The 21,048-nt window shown below is 30.0% G+C and overlaps 2 protein-coding genes across 2 annotated transcripts; both read left to right on the top strand.

Moving 5' to 3' along the window:
* Positions 1-915: 915 nt before the first annotated feature.
* LOC114184785 (autophagy-related protein 18g) lies at positions 916-7,072 on the top strand. The gene is made up of 9 exons (XM_028072097.1): positions 916-1,403; positions 2,239-2,697; positions 2,843-3,250; positions 3,356-3,601; positions 3,701-4,522; positions 4,591-4,748; positions 5,581-5,717; positions 6,010-6,525; positions 6,646-7,072. The coding sequence occupies exons 1-9, from the start codon at positions 1,233-1,235 to the stop codon at positions 6,648-6,650; spliced, it is 2,922 nt and encodes a 973-aa protein (XP_027927898.1). The 5' UTR covers positions 916-1,232; the 3' UTR covers positions 6,651-7,072.
* A 7,305-nt stretch (positions 7,073-14,377) lies between these two features.
* LOC114175165 (probable LRR receptor-like serine/threonine-protein kinase At4g36180) lies at positions 14,378-15,948 on the top strand. Its single transcript, XM_028059935.1, has one exon. The coding sequence runs from the start codon at positions 14,674-14,676 to the stop codon at positions 15,847-15,849; it is 1,176 nt and encodes a 391-aa protein (XP_027915736.1). The 5' UTR covers positions 14,378-14,673; the 3' UTR covers positions 15,850-15,948.
* The last annotated feature ends 5,100 nt before the right edge of the window (positions 15,949-21,048 follow it).

Here is a 21,048-nt window from a genome sequence, read left to right as displayed (position 1 = left end):
ATATTTTCAATTTTGAATTAAAATCATGAACTCACAATTTGATAAGTATAATTTTTTTTATTAAAATATTAAAATTACAAATTATGAAAATTAAAAATAATAAAATGATAGGTGAGAACAAATAAGTAAAATCATATAACATAATAATAATAATGTCATTTAGCTAATAGCCACATCATCTTAATTAACAAATAAACTTAACCATGAGAATTTAATTGAGAAAATTAAATATATTGAATACTCAATATATTACAAAAATTTATGAAAAGATTCTATTTAAAATTTTCAAATGAAGTTAAAACAGTTATATATATATATATATATATATATATATATATATATATATATATATATATATATATATATATATATATATATATAATTGAACTAGTGTAAACACAGGCGCTATCGCGCCTGTGTGTACGCATTTTTTGAATTATATTAATAATTGATGATATTGTAATGTTATTAATTTAATAAACAAAATAAAAGTATATTTATAAAAAATAAAATAAAATGTACGGATAAAATAAGAGAAAAATAACTGTTGATGAATAGTAAGAGAAAAAAAGAAAAAGGAGATAAGTAAATAATTTTATAAAAACTTGTAAAAGTAACCGTTAATTTTTAAAAATTTAATAAATAATTAAATTATAAAGGGTAAAGTTGGAATTATGAAATGTGGACACAAAAGAGGGAATCCCCTTTATATATAGTTATAGATACTATAGTTACTCGGATTGAATTAAAATCTTTATAATGTTTTATTTTTATTTTTAAATAATAAGTTGACAATATTGTATGAAATATTCCATTAATGTTTAACCTAAGAAAGACTTTTAACTACTTCAAAACAGAACAGAGAAAAAATCTCTGTAGCACAAATTTATTTTATTTGATTTTACATTGGCGTGCTTAGAGTGTTGTGGGATGAAACCATCACCCTCATCTTCGTTGAAAAAATAGGAACCGGAAACAGAAAAATAAGGGAGAAAAGGCGAAGAAAACAGTAATACAACAAACTATGTCATATATATATGTATATAGTCACGGCAGATGAAAAAGTGTATGTTTTAAACTGGGAAATTCACAAGAGAGGGAAACTTCCATATTACAATTGCTGATAAAATTTTCATATCAGTGAGAAGTCTTGATCGCTGTTGCAATCTGATAGAAAATGTTTTCCGGCGGTGGACGCGGCTGAGCGCGGTGGGAGAAGGAAATTATTAATCATGAAGAAAGGAAAGGGCAAGAATAGCGGCTTGTTGCCAAATTCACTGAGGATAATCTCTCTGTGCCTGAAGACTGTGTCAACGAATGCCACCACAGTTGCTTCTACTGTGCGCTCCGCCGGCGCCTCTGTCGCCGCTTCAATTTCCTCTTTTGAGGATCACAAAGATGAGGTACTGCTTCAGTTTCATGTTTCTCTTGTGGTGTGTTTGTTACCAATTATTAATATAGAAATGAATAAATAAATTTAACTACTTAAGGATTATAAGTAAATTGCTATTAACAGGAAATTGCTACTAACTGGAAGTTGGGTATAGTACTTTTGACATAATTCGGTCTGCATTTACACATAGCTTTGGGGAGAACAAAATGAAATAAATTCTTTGAAATTAATTTATATACAACCTAATTTATCTCCAAAAATGATTTTTTTTTATTTATGCATTAATTAGTTTTAATTTACGAAGAAACTTTGATTTTTTATTTATTTTTACTTACAGTTTCACTTATTATAAGTGCTTTTTGATGAAGTTTATTCAAACAGTACTTTGTGTTTGTCTAATGAAAGTGCAAATTGAGTTGGCTTTACTAATTTGTTAATTGACCTAAAGTAGACTTTCATTAGGAAGTGAGGGTTTCATTAGGAAATGAGGGTGTTAATTTCATATTTATCCCAACGACGTAAGATATTAGATTTGGAATCTATTTAGTTTACCAATTATATTATCGGTAGTTACACATTGGAATTTATACGAGCTTTAACTTCTCTTCATAATTTATTTTGCTTCAGATCTTGCTTTAATAGCTTTGACTTGGTCGATAGATTTCCCTACATTTTTCAGACTCAATGCTTCAATTTTGGCTAATTTTCCATTTTCCAGTCAAAAATATGTTGAAGATGATTAGACTTTATTCTTCTTTGATCTTTATATTGCACGAGCTAATGTATCCAATAAGGCGTACTTGTAATTATAATTTTACCTTTTACTACTCGTGGATACTGGATAGGTAACCTGGGCTGGTTTTGATACACTCGAACTTGATCCATCAAACTTCAAACGCGTTCTTTTACTTGGTTATCTGAATGGATTTCAAGTTCTTGATGTGGAAGATGCCTCTGGCTTCAGTGAACTGGTCTCAAAGCGTGATGGTCCAGTTTCCTTTCTACAGATGCAGCCCTTCCCTATCGGTGATGATGGCCAGGAGGGGCTCAGAAATTCTCACCCTTTACTGTTGGTGGTTTCTGGGGATGGTAATAGCAATGTTAATCGGAACAGTACTTCTTTCAGTGGTTTAGAAAGGGATGACAACGTTGAGATGCATTCTGGGAACAATGTCAACCTTTCAACAACTGTTCGGTTTTATTCCATGAAGTCTCACTGTTATGTTCGAGTTTTGAGGTTCCGTTCCACCGTGTGCATGATCCGATGCAGTTCACGGATAGTAGCAGTTGGTCTTGCCACACAAGTATACAGTGTTTTTTCCTGTGTTTTGTATAACCTTTTAATTCGTATATTATAGCATTATTGTCAGTAAAGATAATGGTCTTTCTGACATGGCTTGTTTGCCTAATGTATACAATAGTTTATGTTTTCCTTGATTATTTTTGCAGATCCACTGCTTTGATGCCATAACTCTTCAGAATAAGTTCAGTGTTCTCACTTATCCTGTTCCTCAATTAGCTGGAAAAGGAACAACTGGTGTTAATGTTGGTTATGGTCCCATGGCTGTGGGTCCGAGGTGGTTGGCATATGCTTCTAACAACCCCCTTCCCTCTAATTTAGGTTGCTTAAGCCCTCAAAACTTCAGTGCTTCAGCAGGCATTAGTCCATCAGCAACTACTCCAAACAGTGGTAGTTTAGTGGCTCGTTATGCAGTGGAGTCCAGTAGACATTTAGCTGCTGGAATAATCAAATACTGTCAAGAGCTTCTTCCTGATGGCTCCTCTTCACCCATGCCATCAAATTTAGGAGTGAAAGTCAATAGGGTTACAGGAACTGATGCAGATAATGTGGGCATGGTTGGTATTGTTTCATGATACCAGAACTACTTGATAAGTTAGATATTTGTGTGCTTTATATGACATGATAATCTCCAACGTTTTTTTGTCATATGGTGATTGCAGGTAGTCGTTAAGGATTTTGTTTCCGAAATTATCATATCACAATTCAAAGCCCACAGTAGTCCTATTTCTGCACTATGTTTTGATCCTAGTGGGACCCTTCTGGTTACTGCATCAGTCTATGGGAATAGCATTAATATATTTCGTATAATGCCATCATTCACATGCAAGAGTTCAGGAATTTCAAGCTCAAATTGGAACACTTCTCATGTGCATCTTTATAAACTTCATCGTGGAATAACACCAGCTGTCAGTACATCTTAGTTCTGATGAATTTTATTTTTTGATGATATTTCTTTTATAGCTTGCCTTTGTGTCCTTTTGATATATTTTTCTCTTATTTGCCAGATGATTCAGGACATCTGTTTCAGTAACTTTAGTCAGTGGATTGCAGTTGTGTCCTCCAAGGGTACATGTCATCTTTTCATTTTATCACCCTTTGGAGGTGATACTGGTTTTCGAATTATAAGTTCTCAGGGTGAAGAACCGTCCCTACTTCCAGTTTTTCCTCTACCTTGGTGGTTTACACCGGGTTCCATTTCTTATCAGCAATCTTTGCCTCCCCCAGCACCCGTTGTCCTTTCTGTGGCTAGCCGGATAAAATATAGCAGTTTTGGATGGCTTAATACTGTTCACAATTCTGCTGCAAATTATACAGGAAAAGTTTTTGTTCCATCTGGTGCTATCGCTGCCATCTTTCATAATTCCTTATCTCACTCACAGCTTAACTCGAAGGCAAACCCCTTAGAGCATATATTGGTATATACGCCTTCAGGTCATGTTGTTCAACATGAACTGCTGCCATCTGTTGGTTCAGAAACAAGTGATAGTAGTTTAAGAAACCAGTCGACTTCAGTCCTGCAGGAGGATGAATTCAGAGTCAAAGTTGAACCCATTCAGTGGTGGGATGTCTGTAGAAGGTCAGAATGGCCTGAAAGAGGGGATACTTGCATCAATACCTTTGATAGACAAGGAAGTATTGAGAGAGATCAAGAGAAAACAGGTTATAGTGACATCCATGGATTGGATTTTTTGGGTATAAGTGATGGGGCAGGGGAAAAGGTGATGAAATCTTCTAGTGAAAATATGCAAGAGAGGTTTCATCGGTATTTGTCAAATGCGGAGGTGCAAGGCAATTTTGGAAGGTTACCCATATGGCAAAAGTCTAAGGTATTTGCTGTTCCAAGTTTTTATTTTCATGTACTATGAATTGGTAGTTAAAAGTTTTGTTTCTTCAGATTTGTTTCTATTCAATGAGCTCTGTGGGAGCTAGTTTCAGTGCTACTGGGGAGTTTGAGATTGAAAGGGTCCCTGCTAATGAAATTGAAATAAGGCAGAAGGAGCTGTTGCCTGTTTTTGACCATTTTCATAGTATCAGATCAAGCTGGAATGAGAGGTGGTGACTATTTTCTTTTCATTCCTAGTAGTGTCTGCGATCTATTGGTGGTGCCAATGCTTTATCAAATGATGTCATTTTATCTGATTAATACTACTTTTGAATGACAAAAATGGACTGAAACAATGGTATATAGTAAAACAACATGAGTGAGCTTTACCAAAGTCATGAAAGAAATAATATAATGGGTTTTTCGCAGCTCTAGATTTCACTGATTTCTTGTTTCAGTGGAGAACGAGAAGGATGGTGTTTATTATTTGAATACTTATTTCATTTAACAGGTTGCCCATCAGCGCACATTATATTCCTTAATGTTGAACATCAGCAATCTAAATTTTACAGGATAGTAGTTTATAAGTTTCTAAATTCTAACTACAATCTTGATAGTGCAAGTTCAGCCTAACATACTCTCACTGTCTATAAGTAAACTGGTTTTAATGTGTTTATTCTTACAGTTGTTGAATCATTGCTTGTTGGCTGCTGCTTTGAATAAGAGAATGTCACTCTGTACCCTTCTTTCATTATTATATTTGTTGAGTCTGGATTTCGAAGTCAAAGACAATTTCACTTTTAATGCACACCTGTCACAAAAAGAAAAAGGACAAAAATAAATAAATAAATAAATGCCAGTATTATCATATGCTTGCATTCAGTTGATGAATTGGAGGCATTTACTAGGATCTATTACCTTGGCCGATTCATTATTGTCTAGCAAAATGCATACATTATCATTAGTGTGTTATCCTAAAAGACCGTTTTTTTTCCTGTATGTGCTTTTCAATGATCCATCTGTGTGGTCATTCTAATTACTTAATATTGGCTTTTAATTTAGAGGCCTAGCTGGGGAAAGATATTTAAGCCCTTCGTCTCCCGTTCCGAATCAAGGTGATTATAAGGATACTGCTGATATGACAGTCATTTGCCATTCAAACCCAGCATCGCTGAGTTCTACTGAAAGCTCTGATGGAGGTAATAAGAAGCCATATTTCATCCATTTAGTTTCGTAACTCTTGTGAAGCAAAAAAGGATGATATCGTAAAATAACACATTGTGGTTCTGCAAAGGATGATACACGTTTTCATTATATTTCTATTTTTTCCTACTTTGATGAAATGATTGATCCATAGCTGAGTACCAAACATTCCACACCGTTTAAGTAATATTCTCTTATATTTTGAAATCGGTGGCATCCTCTTCTAAGCCTGTTCTTATTTTTTTTTATTTTGAATCTCCCATTGATATGTTTACTATTTTTTTCTAGGTTCATCAAGAAGAATCGAAAATCTGCTTGACTTGGATCAAGTTGCTTCCAGTTATCAAGTACACAGTGAGATATGCCTGGAAAGAATGGGGACAATCAATGTTGAGCCTTCTCTACAAAACCAGATTGTGATGGAAAGTCCATCACGTGTGTTTGGAATTTCAAAACATGTCGATTTTAATGCTGACTTTATTGGCAGTCCTATATTCCAGATGACAAATATAACTTCTGATGGAAGAGATTCTATAGGTTTGGGGATCGATGATAACTCAGCATTGGTCTTAGAAGACTCTTCACACGAGACAGAATTTGTGGAATCAAAGCAAGATGAAGGTGTTGGGATATCTTTAACAGATGGGCACTGCAAAACACAGGAACATGATGGAAGTGACCTGTTAACTGAAGTTGTAACTGATGATGTTGACAGCAGCAGTAGCCACCATGGAAAAGAACAACTGGAGGAGGATGAGGAGAATGATGAAATGTTTGGTGGTATATTTTCCTTTTCCGAAGAAGGTATTAAAGGCTGCAGCTGTAGCTGCATCTATCCTAAAGTTTTTGTCCTTTTTTTTCTGGTATCGTCCTATTATCTTCTGCTAGTCTATTACCAATTAATTCATTAATTTCACGCTTTAGGTTGATTACAATAATCGAGGAATAAGTCACAGCACCTATGAAGTCATCTCCTCATCTCTGCTGGCTGGAATCATAGCTAGGAAATATAAAATCAATGTAAATATTGTGAATAAGAAATGGCAAATGAGCACCAATTTAGTTTATTTGCTGCTGAATTGTGCAGTCTCGGTGGGACTCTCACACTTACATTCTGTAAATAGAATTGAAGTATTATTCATGGGCTTGCTAACTGAGTCCTAGAGTGTGGAAAGTTATGGGTATATAAGGGGTATTTTGAGTTTGTATTCACAGTCCTAAACTTATCATTTATCAATGTCTGTAAATACGAATCAGGCATGGAATTCCCTTGAAGTTGTGTAAAAACTATATTTTGAACTTGGCAAGGAGAAGAAATGAAAAAATGTAAAAGCTAAATTAGTAGTGTTAACTGATGCTTCTCCCTCCCTTCATGCCGATGTAGTATGATGATTGATTATGTTAATGGACAGAACTGTCTTTCTAAACTTTGCTTCAATTCCTTTTATCACAAGAAAAAAATGGGATTTGCGCTAGTTATTGGAAGAACAATGAGAGACCAGAGTAAAATATAGTATGAGAAAATGGACTGCATGTTTGTGGCGGTGAAGGTACATAAGGATCAACTGTCACATGAGATTAGAGTTTTTTTCATCTGGGATCCTTAAAGAGTAAACACCAGACCCAAATGAATGGGAATCTATTTTTCAAGTGTACGTCAAAAAAATTTCTTTGATTCTAGTACGAAGAACGTATTTTGACACCATTAAATTCGAGGAATGAATCCTATTTTGTTTTTGATGAAAAATATTAAAATAATTTACGGTAATATATTTATCTTGTTTAATTTCATTTAGAGGTGTTTAATTTAGTCTTTATTGGACATGTGAGAAGATTGTGTATTTATGTTATGTTGGGTTTTACATGTATGTCTAAAAAGTTTAAATTAGTTAAGTTTATTTTGTCTCACTTAATCTAAGTAAATTGGAGTCTTTTGGAGTCTTCCGCATAAGGGATTGTGTAAAAGTAGTGATTTTTGAAAGAGTAGAAATAAAAAGGTTTGTTGACATATGATTCTTCATTTTTATTGTTGAGATCGTCGATTGAATGTATATAGTTTAAAAATAATTTTGTATTGTTGTTTTATTTTAGATTTTTCGTTCTTTATTATTCATATTTAAGAATATAATTTCTTGTACCCGTGCTATAATCTTAGTGAAACTTGATTAATGTTTTTACTTCTCTTAAGAGAGTTTCTAATGTTAAAGATATTGGTATTATCTTTTATTGTTGTTTCTCGTACATTCAAGTAAGTTTGGATAATTTTTTTATGGGTATACTTTGATATTTTTTGTTATGTTGTTTCCCTTCAATTTAGATTTGAATTGCACTTTATTAAGATTTTAAAATATAACTTCAATTTAGGATTTAAAAACATAACTGTTAAATTTTAGGTGTATTTGGCAAAAATTCTTTTGTCAGGTAATTGAAAAATTTAAGGCAGTTGACCTTTTAGGTTGAAAGCTAAAAATTTGAAAACACACGTATTAGATTATTGAATTGACAAATTTTATATGGTAGTTGATGCACATATAATGACATAAAAGTGATGCAATTCGTAAAAGAAAAATTTTAAATAATAAAATGGAATTTCAAAAATTTTTTGAAAATAAATATGAAAAAATAGTAATTTATAAGTTTTTTTAATATAATAATTTTTAAGTTAAAAGCTAGCATCTAAACGTAAAGGAGAAAATATTGAGATAAATACGTTATTTTTATAAATAAATTTATAAGTAAGTTAAATCAACTCAAAAGTTAAAAGTTTATTGCTAAATATTTCATATATCTAACAAAATTATAAAACTAAAAACCATGTAATTTATGGAAATAAAATATACAAATCTACATATTATCTTTTCAATAAAATTTTATATCTTTGTATTGAACTAAAATCGTATAGTAAAATTACAAAACAAAATAAAGTATAATTAGAACTAATTATTAATTAAACATGGAATAATTAATATCAATATATGTATAATAAGTTATTGTTTTTAGAAAATTAAATTCTAAGATAGAAACTAGCACATTAAATAATATATAATCTTCTCTTATATATTTTAAATATACATAAAATAGAGAATTGACTTGACTTCTTTATTTCTTAAATAATCAATGAATGTCTTAGTATATGATCTTTTAATGAAAAAAATCAGCAATAACCCCTTATTCAAATGTTATACCATTGTTAACCTTTTCCTTCTACTCTCAGACTTTTTTACTGATTTACTCTCAAATAATTTTATGATCAAGGAATCCCTTCTATTAACCAATATCTATTAAGATAATTTTTTAAACAATAAAAATATATAAATAAAATGATGAGATTGGGAGAAACTTTTCTAAACTTAATATAAATAATATAATAATATATAAATATAATTTAAAAATATATATAAATATGTATAAAAAATAATTAAAAAATTTTGGAAAAACCATATCGTGGCTCTTCTATGTTCCAACAAAGTTCTGTCATTGATTAGAACTCGTTCATTAGTGACAACAATACTTAAAAATCACAAGAATTGATTTAAAACAATATAAGAATCTTAATTCAACTCTCTTAATGTCAATCGTTGATGTTCTCATTGAGGGTGTAAATTATCTAACAAGTACATTGTTCGATTATAGCACAACAAAGTCGTATCCACGGGAATTTGATTTGATAAAATAGTGATCTACAATCAATTCAGGTTTGTAATAAAATCAGCATACAAATAACAGAGACATGTACATGCTCTGATTTTATAGAAAAATAGTATACTACTTCAACTCCCAAAGTGTTGGTCAGCTATTAGGTTTCCTCCCTATGTGGGTTTCCTCCCTATGTGGGTTTCCTCCATGTTTAGGCTTCCAACTTGGTGTTACAATAATGAAGATTTCCTTCCAGATGAGTTTTCTTATAAGGTTCAGTTGACATTTTAGAGCTCGAAGTTTTCTTGCATGTTTCTTCATGTATGACATAGCGTCAAAATTGCTACTTAGACACAAGGCTCATATTTGAATCTTTATAAACTATCTCATGGGTTCAACGTCAGCTTTGGGGCTCAACATCATCTTAATTTTCTTCATTTTATCAAAAAAGAAAATCACAAACATATCAATTTCTATGTTTTATATCTTCTCTCATCATAATTCTGTAATTAAAAGAAAAAGAAGTTGTTTTACTAAAATTTACATCAAATTCATATACGTTAAATATTTAAATTATGTACAATCATAAGTAAATTAGACACTTATCACCCATAAAAAAGCTACTATAACCATTTTGAAAAATGAGTTTGGGCTAAAAGAAATATACGTTTAGAGCTTTTTTAAAAGTGTGAAATTGTAAGAGAAAAGTAATAATTGTTCTAAAGTTATTTAATTGTATCTGAATTAAAGTAGGGATAAGAGGAATGGTATGAACACTAAAAGGATATGTTTATAATTGTAAACTAATCTTATTATATCCTTGTATATATTTATATTAATACATATTTATTTTGATCATATAAAAAAAAAGTTAATCAGATACATGCCACTAAACTGATAATAAATGAAATTGTATTTAAGAGAGAAAATTGAATAGGAAAATTCAATTTTATTTCAATGTACAATCTTTATTTTTAGATTTTTTTAATGAGATTTTTCTTGCAAATTTATTATAAAAATTTGTATGATAAATTTTTTAAAATATTTTCTCTAAGAGTTTTTCAATTAACATATAATTCTTTTCTAAATAATTATTTCTTACAAAATTATAAAATTTGCTAGGATTTCTTATAATTTTTTTATAAAAATATTATGTTCAAAATATTTTGCAAAAAGATTAATAACAATTTCTTGTAAATTATTATTTATGAAAAAAATTATAAGTATTTCTTGAGAAATATTTTTGAAAGAAATTTGGGTAGGAAATATATGTTAGTTTTTTAGTATTACTTCTTTCATTCCAAGTTATTGACAAGCTTATAAGTCAAGTTAAACTCACAAAATTATTACCATAACATGAGCTTTTATTGCTTTAAACAAATAATAGACATTGAAACACCCAATACATAGGAGGTTGAACACTTCACGTTTTTTTTGTCAATAATGAAAGTTATGGCATATTGTAAAACAGAGAGTGTAATATTGAAAGGAGTATGAGACATGGATGATTGCTATTAAGCTTATTCACTAATCTTTTATACAATTACGTGAAAACCAAGTATTTTGACGAATACGCAAAACAATTCCAAATTGTATTATTATTGTTCAGTACCTTCATAATTATTTCTAATCGTCTAATTCATTATGAGTTCTGGTAAATGTCCACAAATGGGTACGTACAACTAAGTATTTATTTTACAATAACAAGGACGAAAATTAAAAAATTTAGAAATAAAAATTTTAAAAAATAAATTATAGACCAAAGTAAAATATGTTTATAAGTGCAAAAATCATATTCAAGTAAAAAATGGATTTATATCATGCTTTCTTTTTTTATATATACAAAGGCTGGGAAATGGATTTAACATAGAAAAAGCCTCGATATTTATTCAAAAAAAAAAACATGTTAGATATAAAAAATGTATTGAAACTTTCTTTTAAATCTCTGAAATTGTTGCATTAGTACAGTATGGTCTCTTGATGCTTCAACAATATTTAATAAAAGTTCAAGTGTTTGCATCCATTAAAAGTGCTGTGGTAGACAATTTGAAAATAATAAATAGATATAGTTTAACCAAAAAAAGTAAATCATTTTTAAAAAATTCAGAAATATACCTCAGCAAACTGAAAAAAAAAACTTTATGAAAACTCTCAACCAGTATACTTTTGAATTAAAGTAATTTGTATTGCAAGCTGTGTTTAAAATATAATGTTTATCTCAGATAAATTTTTCATGAATTATAGAAAGACAAAACTATGTATGAATGTATTATCCTGAATATAATATTGAAAAACTTTAAAAGTAGATAAGAGAAGAACTAAAATTAATTATGCAAAATTCCTAATTTTGATCATTGGAGAAGTCTATCCATATTAACTAGTTGTGGATCATACAAAATTAATTGACTAATAAATATTTTAAGAATGAAGAAATCCTGAAAGCCAAAAAATTAAAACCGATGAACATTATAACAAACAAATTTCTTTATTCATTTCGACATTTAGTTAATGAGTTCTAGGAAAAATAATAACGTTTGTCTTTTATTTTTAATTTAAGAAACCACAAGCCTTAGAAGTGCTTGAATAAATACACTTTTGTAAAATTTACCTATTACTATATTCTCAAGATTATTGAAATTTTATGCAATGTTTTTTAAATAAAACTTATTTTTATAGATCTTCAATTGTGATTTGGTATATCTAATTATAGAAAATTGACGTGTATGATTTGTCCACTCGTGAATTATTTTAGGGATTCTTATCTCACTCTACCTTGAGCAAGAAATGGTGCCATGAGGGTGATTTTCTTTGTTTGTTATTTCAATATGCACAACTTGATAAGTTATGTTACATTTATAATAGTTTATAGTTTGGCATGAGATTCTTAAAAAGATATAATAGTTTATACTTTATATATATATATATATATATATATATATAATGCGTTTTCTTTAGATGTTATATATTATTATAGCTAGTTGAAAAATGCATTAAACATATTTTCCGTAGCTCTTAATTGTAAATATTTTTAAGAATTACTCTAATATATTAAGCATAATATTTAATAAACTATTTTCATTGAAACTCTTAATGTTAAATATGATTGATTATTCATTTTTGAATAAGTGTTTACTATTCTTTTATTACTTGAAGTTTTATATATATATATATATATAAAAGTTTTTTGGTCCCGAGTACAGTCACACTCTTCCAAGTACACTCATACTTTTCAAAACAATAATTTAACTCAACTCTTACAATGCTCTTATTACAAGAGTATCAAAAATAAGAAAAGTCAAATATAAATTTGAAGTGTCTTTAATCCGGAGCAAATAACATCATGGACTTAGAGTCCATTATATAGTCACTAACACTCACCCCCTTGGTTAGCCTAGACAAATATGAGACTTTTCAAGATATGTTATTTTTATCCGTCCAACATTCTCCACCCTCATTAAAATAAACACTTCATTTCTTATACTAATAATCATATTCACCATAATCATAAGGAGTGTCACTTGGAATCAAGTCGTCCCGAGAATTTTTACTTAGAATCAAACTATCCCAAAAATTTTCACTTAAAATCAAACTATATCCCAAAAATTTCCCCTTGAAATTAAACTATCCCATCTCATTCCTAACTTAATAAGGGACAACCACATCTCTAACAGTATCAAAGTGTTTTTCGTAAAAAATATTTATTTTATCAGAGGCGGATGAAAATATAGCTTGTATATTTTTGCCTATATAGCGTTTGACCAAAAAATTTAGTTATACGAAAAAGTCAATAAAGAAATAAACAATTCAGGGGAAGAAGGAATAAACTTTCCCATATATGTGTGTGTGGCTGGGCACATGATGAAAATCTGATTCTGTTATGTTCACTCAGCGGCTTCCTCTCCAAGAAAGAGGGAGATACTTGACACAAATCGATGAAAAGCAGAATATGGGAATTGTGAAACAAGTTTTGGCGAATGCATATTATCTTCTACTCAACGCAACTCACTCTCACTCTCTTATCACTCACCTAGTTCGACAATGTTGCCTCTTTCTTTTCTACTACGTAATAAAAAAAATTATTAAATTAATGTCTTCAAGCCGATTCATTGGTCCTTCCAACTTTATCTTCCAATACGGTTCGTACAGAATAATTGTTAGTCAAGTCAAACATACAACATTGTGTTTCAAGCCACACCCTCTTCTCATAGATCCTTGACTTTACCAGTGACGGTTATAGTTTTTTTTTCTTTCCTTTTGTTTATTAAGGAGGGAAAATGTTGGTAACACTTAAGTAATTTGGATTTTAATGTATTTTGGAAAGTGGGCGTGTATTTAAACGAAGTGAATACATTTATTACATAACATCACATTTAATATTGAAATCGTAACGCATGTAATGGCCACCCTTCATTGGTTGAAAGTAGCCTTCATTGAAAGGCTTGGAAGCGTGATGGATGATGACCACATCAGTAAATGAGTGGAACCAAAACGTAGACACATTTAAGATTTTTGCAACACACCCAGAGAGACAGATAAGCCCTGCATGTCACAAGAAGCATGTGACATGAGCTCGACTAGCCCTAAGCCACGGTCTTCGTCACTAACTCAATCTCAATCTGAACCCAACCCAGACCGGTCTACTTCTTACTTTAACATGAACCTCGTAGCTGTCAGTCTTAGACCGTGACCCAACAATTAAAAAAACAGACACTAACGTTTACATTTTACAGAATAATAATAATAATAATAATATCTGACGTGTCACATGCACATGCACCAGAAAAAGAAAAATAGAATTAACGCGTCAGCCGTTTAACCGGTTAACCAACAACATTGTCAGCAGTGATACCCACATAAACGTACACTTGGGTTGGGTTGGAGCCCAGGTAGGCTCGGACAACCGTTTGATCCAAACCTGTACCTTTCACCCGAGCCAAGAAAGAGTGACAAAATTAGCGTGTACTGTGCAAATAGGAAATAGTATTATAATTTGCCAGCCATACATAGATGGTAGCGATTTGTATTTTACCTGAAGCAGATAGAGAGAGAGAGAGAAAGCAAAAGTGTGTGTGGGAGAGAGAAGTGGAAATGATGAAAAGGCAAAGGCAAAGGCATTGAAGCAACAAAAAGTAACACAGATTCAGCAAGGAATTGCTTCTTCTCCAAGCCTAAGTAAGCCAGCTATCGCCAGTTTCCGCCATTAAAACCTTCACACCGTTTCTCACGAGAAACCCTCGCATTCCGAAACAAAAAGCCAACCTTTGCCCATTGCTATAAAAACCCCTTCGCCACCCTTTTTTTTCTCTCCAACCCCCGATGGATGTCGCTTCCTACTCTCTGCTTTTCATGTGCTTTCTCCAGTCGGTCAGAGCAATATTAGACCCCAACGATTTCCTCGCGCTGCAATCCATTCGGAAATCGCTTCACGATGTTCCCGGTTCTAATTTCTTCGCGTCCTGGGACTTCACCGCCGACCCCTGCAACTTCGCCGGCGTTTACTGCGTCGACGATAAAGTCGTTGCGCTCAACCTCGGCGACCCCAGGGCCGGTTCGCCCGGTCTCACTGGAAAACTCGACCATTCCATTTCCAAACTATCTGCTCTCGCCGACCTCACCGTCGTCCCCGGAAGAATATACGGCCCTCTCCCTCAGTCCATCTCCCAGTTAAAAAACCTCCGGTTCCTCGGCGTCAGCCGGAATTTCATCTCCGGCGAGATTCCGGCGGGTTTAGGTCAGCTTCGCAATATTAGAACAATCGATCTCAGTTACAACCAGCTCACCGGAACTATTCCTCCGTCCATCGGAACCTTACCGCAGCTAACCAACCTTATCCTCTGCCACAACCGCCTCTCCGGTTCAGTTCCCTCGTTCGCCTCGGCTTTTTCCCTCACCCGGCTCGAACTGAAGCACAACGCTCTCTCCGGTTCCCTCGGACCGTACTCTCTCCCTCCCTCCCTACACTACCTGTCTCTATCGTGGAACAAACTCACTGGACCGGTGGACCGCCTCTTAACGCGCCTCAATCGGCTTAACTACTTGGACCTTGGCTTGAACCAGTTCACAGGCCCAATTCCCACCCAAATATTCTCATTCCCCCTCACCAATCTACAACTGGAAAGAAACCAATTCTCCGGCCCGGTCCAACCGGTCAATGAGGTGACCATCCAGACCGTTGATCTCAGCTACAATAGGTTATCCGGTGAGGTGTCGCCAATGCTAGCGAACGTGCAGAACCTGTACCTGAACAACAACTGGTTCACGGGGCAGGTTCCCGGCAGCTTCGTGGAACGGTTATTGGCGGCGGGCATTCAGATACTGTACTTGCAGCACAATTTTCTTACCGGAATAGCAATAAGCCCGACGGCGGAGATTCCGGTGAGCAGCACCCTGTGTTTGCAGTACAACTGCATGGTGCCACCGGTTCAGACGGCGTGCCCCTTCAACGCCGGGAAGCGGAAAATCAGACCAGCTCAGCAGTGCAACCGCCGCTGAAGTGTGTGAAACTGAAGCTTCTTGGTCCTGTTCCATAAAAGTCGTTATATATTATATTATATTATTACATTATATTTATTACTGTTATACTTCATTCAATTCACAGTTCAGTTTCCTCTTCTTGAAGAGAAAATTAGTAGTAAAAAAAAGAAACGGATAATTATATTATTATCTTCTATTCATTTTTGTTATATATGAATAAGAAGACTCTGAATACACGCAAGAGTGTAGTGAAACCAGAGAGGTCATAGCTTTATAGGTTACAATGTTCATGTAATATAACTCATTGTATAATGTGATATATATGTTTACCAATAAAAATTGTTTATCGTTTTTCCATTTCACCTGTTTTTTTGTTATCAATTTTCGCTTATTTCTTATTTTTATGGTTCTATTATTTAAAAATTACACGTTCGTAAGGAAAATATGAGAGAGAAAAATAAGATCATTGTTTAAGTTGTTTAATACAAAAAAATAAAAAATAAGGTTTTATTTTGTTATATTTATTTCCTGCTTTTACTATTTAATTATTAAGCTATCACATTGTTTTTATTTTGTTTTGTGCATCGAATATTTTATAAGTGAAAGGGAATACAGAAAGTTGTTTTCAATTTTTCATAGATTTTTTTTTTCTTTTGTACAGATCTTTCAAAAACAGAAAAAAAATTAATGCGATATTTTTAATCGAAACTAAAAATTGACTGGGAAAAACAAGTAAATAAATTGTATAACCTTCATTCTTTATTTTTTATTTTATGGGAAAATAAAAGAAAATGCGGTGTGCCATATTCTGATACAGAATTCAGTTTAGTGGATTTTTAGATAAAATATTCTTTTTAAAAACTTTTGAGAAGATGTTTTATGTTAAATAAATCAAAATAAATATTAAATAAAAATAATTTTTTTAAGAAATGAAAGGTTGATAAAAAAAGTAAATGCAAGTTTTACCTGCTACATAATTAATCTTTAATAATTTTTTGTTTGATTTTTCATATAAAATATTCAATTTGACCAAAACCGAAACACACTAGAAATACTAGAACCGTTTCGACATCAGAAAACAAACATCAGAACCATTTCTTTAACCCTCAATGAGTTGGCTCTTGGGATTCTCACTTTGATGAAGCGACATCTTTTTCTATACAGTTTTAGAATAAATATATTTTTTTTTCTCTTATAGTTTTGTCAGATTTCTTTCTTTTAGCCACTAATTATTTTAGTTTGGCTTTATCTTGCATTTTTGTATTTTTTTAATTTTAGTCAAACGTTGTCATTCTGTTAAAACAATTGACATGTTGAAGTAACATTTAAGCCCTGTCTATAAATTACAACGTCTCTAAGACAGTTTAAAAAATTTATAACATATAAATTATTTATTTATATAATAAATTAAAAAATAAAAATTGGAAATTAATCTCTCATGAGACTTTGGACTAGTTTGGTCCTCATTACACAATTTTTACTTCATATCATACCCAAGTAATCTATATATATAAAATTGTTGTTTAAGTATATAAAATGTGACAAATATATAAGTAAATATATAAATGTGGTTTAAAATTAATAAAGACTATATTTTATAAATCGTTAATTATTTAGATAATATTTTTTAAATTTGTTCATAAAAAACATGGATAAACCAATAAAATTGGAGTCTCTTCATTATGTTGTTTTCTTTTCAATTATATTATACATTGTGAATATTTTTCATACTTATAGATTAGACAACACTGAGATGACAACAATTAAAAAATTATTGCATAAAATAGTTTTTTTATTATTGGTTATATAGTAAGTTTTACTTGCCTTAAACATATAAAGAATTTAAAAATATTGTATATTTATTTTAAGCAATATGATAAAGAAAATTGATAGTTATATACAATATTGTTAAAATGTGAATAGTTTAGATCATATTTTTTAAATTATGGTAATTTAACTTTAAATATTTTCAAATTAACATCATGTGAACTCAATAATAATTAAATTATTGTAAGGTATTTCATTAGTTATAACTTTTTGTTTAATGGTAAGCGCCCAATTTAACCGTTTGTATCAGAGTCAACGTTACAAGTTCAATTTTCAATGAGACAATTGTTTAGGAAAAGATTAAATAATTATGTTTTAAGCATAATCATTGCTCAAAAAATACCCAACATTTTAAAATGTGTTGCATAAAACTATAAAGTGCGGCCTATTGTTTTAAAACTTTCTTTGTTACCCATTTTTTACTTTAGACAACATTGTTAAGTTATTGTTTAAATTAAAAGAAATGGTACAATAATATTTAGAAATGTGTTGAATCTTTTAAATTAAATTTTGTTAAATGTATTTAAAATTTCAAATACAATAATAAAAAATTAAATTTGATGAAAATTTCGAAGAGAAAATAATTTCAATTTCCAAAACATATTTAATGTGTTTTAGATGTTATATATTATTATGTCTAGTTGAAAAATGCATTAAACTTATTTTCCGTAGCTCTTAATTATAAATATTTTCAAGAATTACTCTAATATGTTAAGCATAATACTTTATAAATTATTTTCATTAAAACTCTTAATGTTAAATGTGATTGATTATTGATTTTTGAATAAGTGTTTAACTATTGAAAGTGTAATAAAGTGATTTCAAGAATGTCATATTGAAAGTGATTTCAAGTTATCTTTTTATAATTTTTTAAAATTAAGTTCATACGTTTTATTTGAACTCTTTCTGTTATAATTATTATATAAAAAATAAAATTAAATACAACAATAAAACGTATTTTTAATAAAATAATTTGAAAATTACAATATTATATATTGATGTTGAAAACACTATAAGACTAGAAGAAAAAACTCGAATTAAAAACATTAATATACACATATGTATATATATTAAAATGGGGATACAAACAATAATACTACTAACATTACCCTATATACCTATATCATATAAATAACATTAAACACCACATCATCCAATGATAATGTCATTAGGTTTCATTTTAACAGAAGATACATTATCATAACACTAGGAGAGTTAAATTGAGAAACACCCGCTATTGTATGATTTAAAATAAAATAAATAGTACACTGTGGAAAAATACAGTTGTTTATAAGAAGTATTTTTAGAAAAATTTATAAATAAAAAATATATATTTATAAAGTTTAATTAGTCAAATGATACATATTTTTATTTATATGTGTTAGTTTGGTCCATGCTTTTAAAAAATGAGTGTGTCTCAACTTTTGAAAATGGTCTAAATTAAATCTATTTTCAAAAAGAAATTATTAACGTCGTGATTCGTGAACGACATATCAAGTGTCAATGTCTAATTTTTTTATTATTTTTTTATTTTAATTTTGTTTGTCAGGTGTCAAGTCCTTGATATGTCAAGTGATAAAGTACTCTCACGTGTCAGTATCTTTATCAAGTGTTGTTATTATCTTGATTTAAATGTTAAACTAGTATTAAGATGAAATAAAGGTTTAATATTTTTCATATTCTAATTATATTCGTTTATTATTTTATAATTTTTGCATCACATTTCATAAAGTATTCATTCCCGATCCCTTTTATGTTTTATAACAAAAGCAAAATGTTTCCATAAAAAAAGTAACATGTTAGGAAAAAAAGAACAGAAACTTCGATTAGGTAGCGTTTTACTAGCTATTTTCTTTTTTTAAAAGTTTGGTTGTTGGTTTAGGTAGCGTTTACTATTTGATGCACGCAAAGAGGTTAGGAAAAAAAAACAACACTTCAACTACTTCACCCACCTGGTGCCTTTTCAGGTACGCATATATATATAGGTCCTATGGACCAAGATGAAATAATAAATAAAATTATTTCATTTTTAAATAATTTAAGAGCTTAAATAGTAAAAAAAATCAATGAATCTAAGATAAAAAAAATAGTAAATAGAATTATTTTCCTTTCACAAATTTAAATATATTATATATATAAAAAAAGTAAAATTTACCTCAAATGTCTACATTGATTATCCAAAATCTCTCATGTAACAAAATGCCATAGAAAAATTGTAAATATTTACAAGTTTTTTACTTCTTTTCATTGACAATATTGGCGTAGAATGGTAATTAAAAATACAAATTATTTGAAATACAAATTAGAAAAAGATTATGCTTGGGTTGAAAAAATTGTCATAGTGCAACATTCAAAATTTAGTATATGTTAAATTGAATTTAACTTTGTTTGAAATTTCCCAAAAATATTTTATTTATAAAAAACAAAACATAAAGGGTATTCTTATGAAAATAGAAAAATACCAACTTAGTTATAATTATTATTATAAATTGTAACAAATCCTGATTTTTCTTTTGTAATAGTTATTAGAAAAGGATAAACATATTACTAGGTATTAATTAGTAATGGTATTACAAAGGCAATAAATTTTTTAGTAATAATAGTAGAAAATATACGATAGAAACATATTTAGCTAGTACTCTGGTTTTTCCTGATTTAACATGTTTCTTAGACTGAAGCACAATAACAACTTATTTATCGTGCTTTATTTAGGATTGCTATCGTTCTATACTGACATCGTAATTGAATTTTAATTTTTCAATTGAGATTTAATAAAAATATTAATGTATTTCTAATTCTTTTATTAAATTTTAAACTACTGGATTATATTTTGGAAATATTTATCCTTATTTGCTTAATTAAAATGTGTATCGAAAAAGAATTTTCAAAGACTTTGGTTATAAAATGATTTTTTATTTTATTTTATTACATTGTTTAGATTAACTATCGAGCTTTTTAGAATCTTAAAAAGAAATGATATCAATATTGTATTTTTACAAGTATATGTAATTTAAAAATTTTCATGTTTTTTTTTAAAAAAGAAAAATTATTTAATTGATAACTTAACTAATTTAATTATGATTTATAGAAAACAATATAAATAATTTAATGTTTTACTTATATTTATTGATTTTTATTTATTTATTTGTCTATTTTTATGAGGTGTATTTTATATTATGGGTTTAGTGTAGTTCCAATTATTTTATATTATTTTATTTTATTTATTTTTTAATAAATTTTGATGTAATAAATGATTAATATAAACTTGGTGTCAGCGTGTGAAAGCTCATAATTATATTTAACATAACTTTATTTGAAAAGAGACATTAATTAATAATCACTCTTTCAATTATTTTAAATAAGATACAATAAATGGAAATAAAATTCATT

The sequence above is a fragment of the Vigna unguiculata genome, chromosome 1 (genome assembly GCF_004118075.2).
Source record: "Vigna unguiculata cultivar IT97K-499-35 chromosome 1, ASM411807v1, whole genome shotgun sequence".
Classification (NCBI taxonomy): domain Eukaryota; kingdom Viridiplantae; phylum Streptophyta; class Magnoliopsida; order Fabales; family Fabaceae; genus Vigna; species Vigna unguiculata.
Note: the sequence above shows the minus strand (reverse complement) of the source record. Positions and strands in the feature narration are given on the sequence as shown.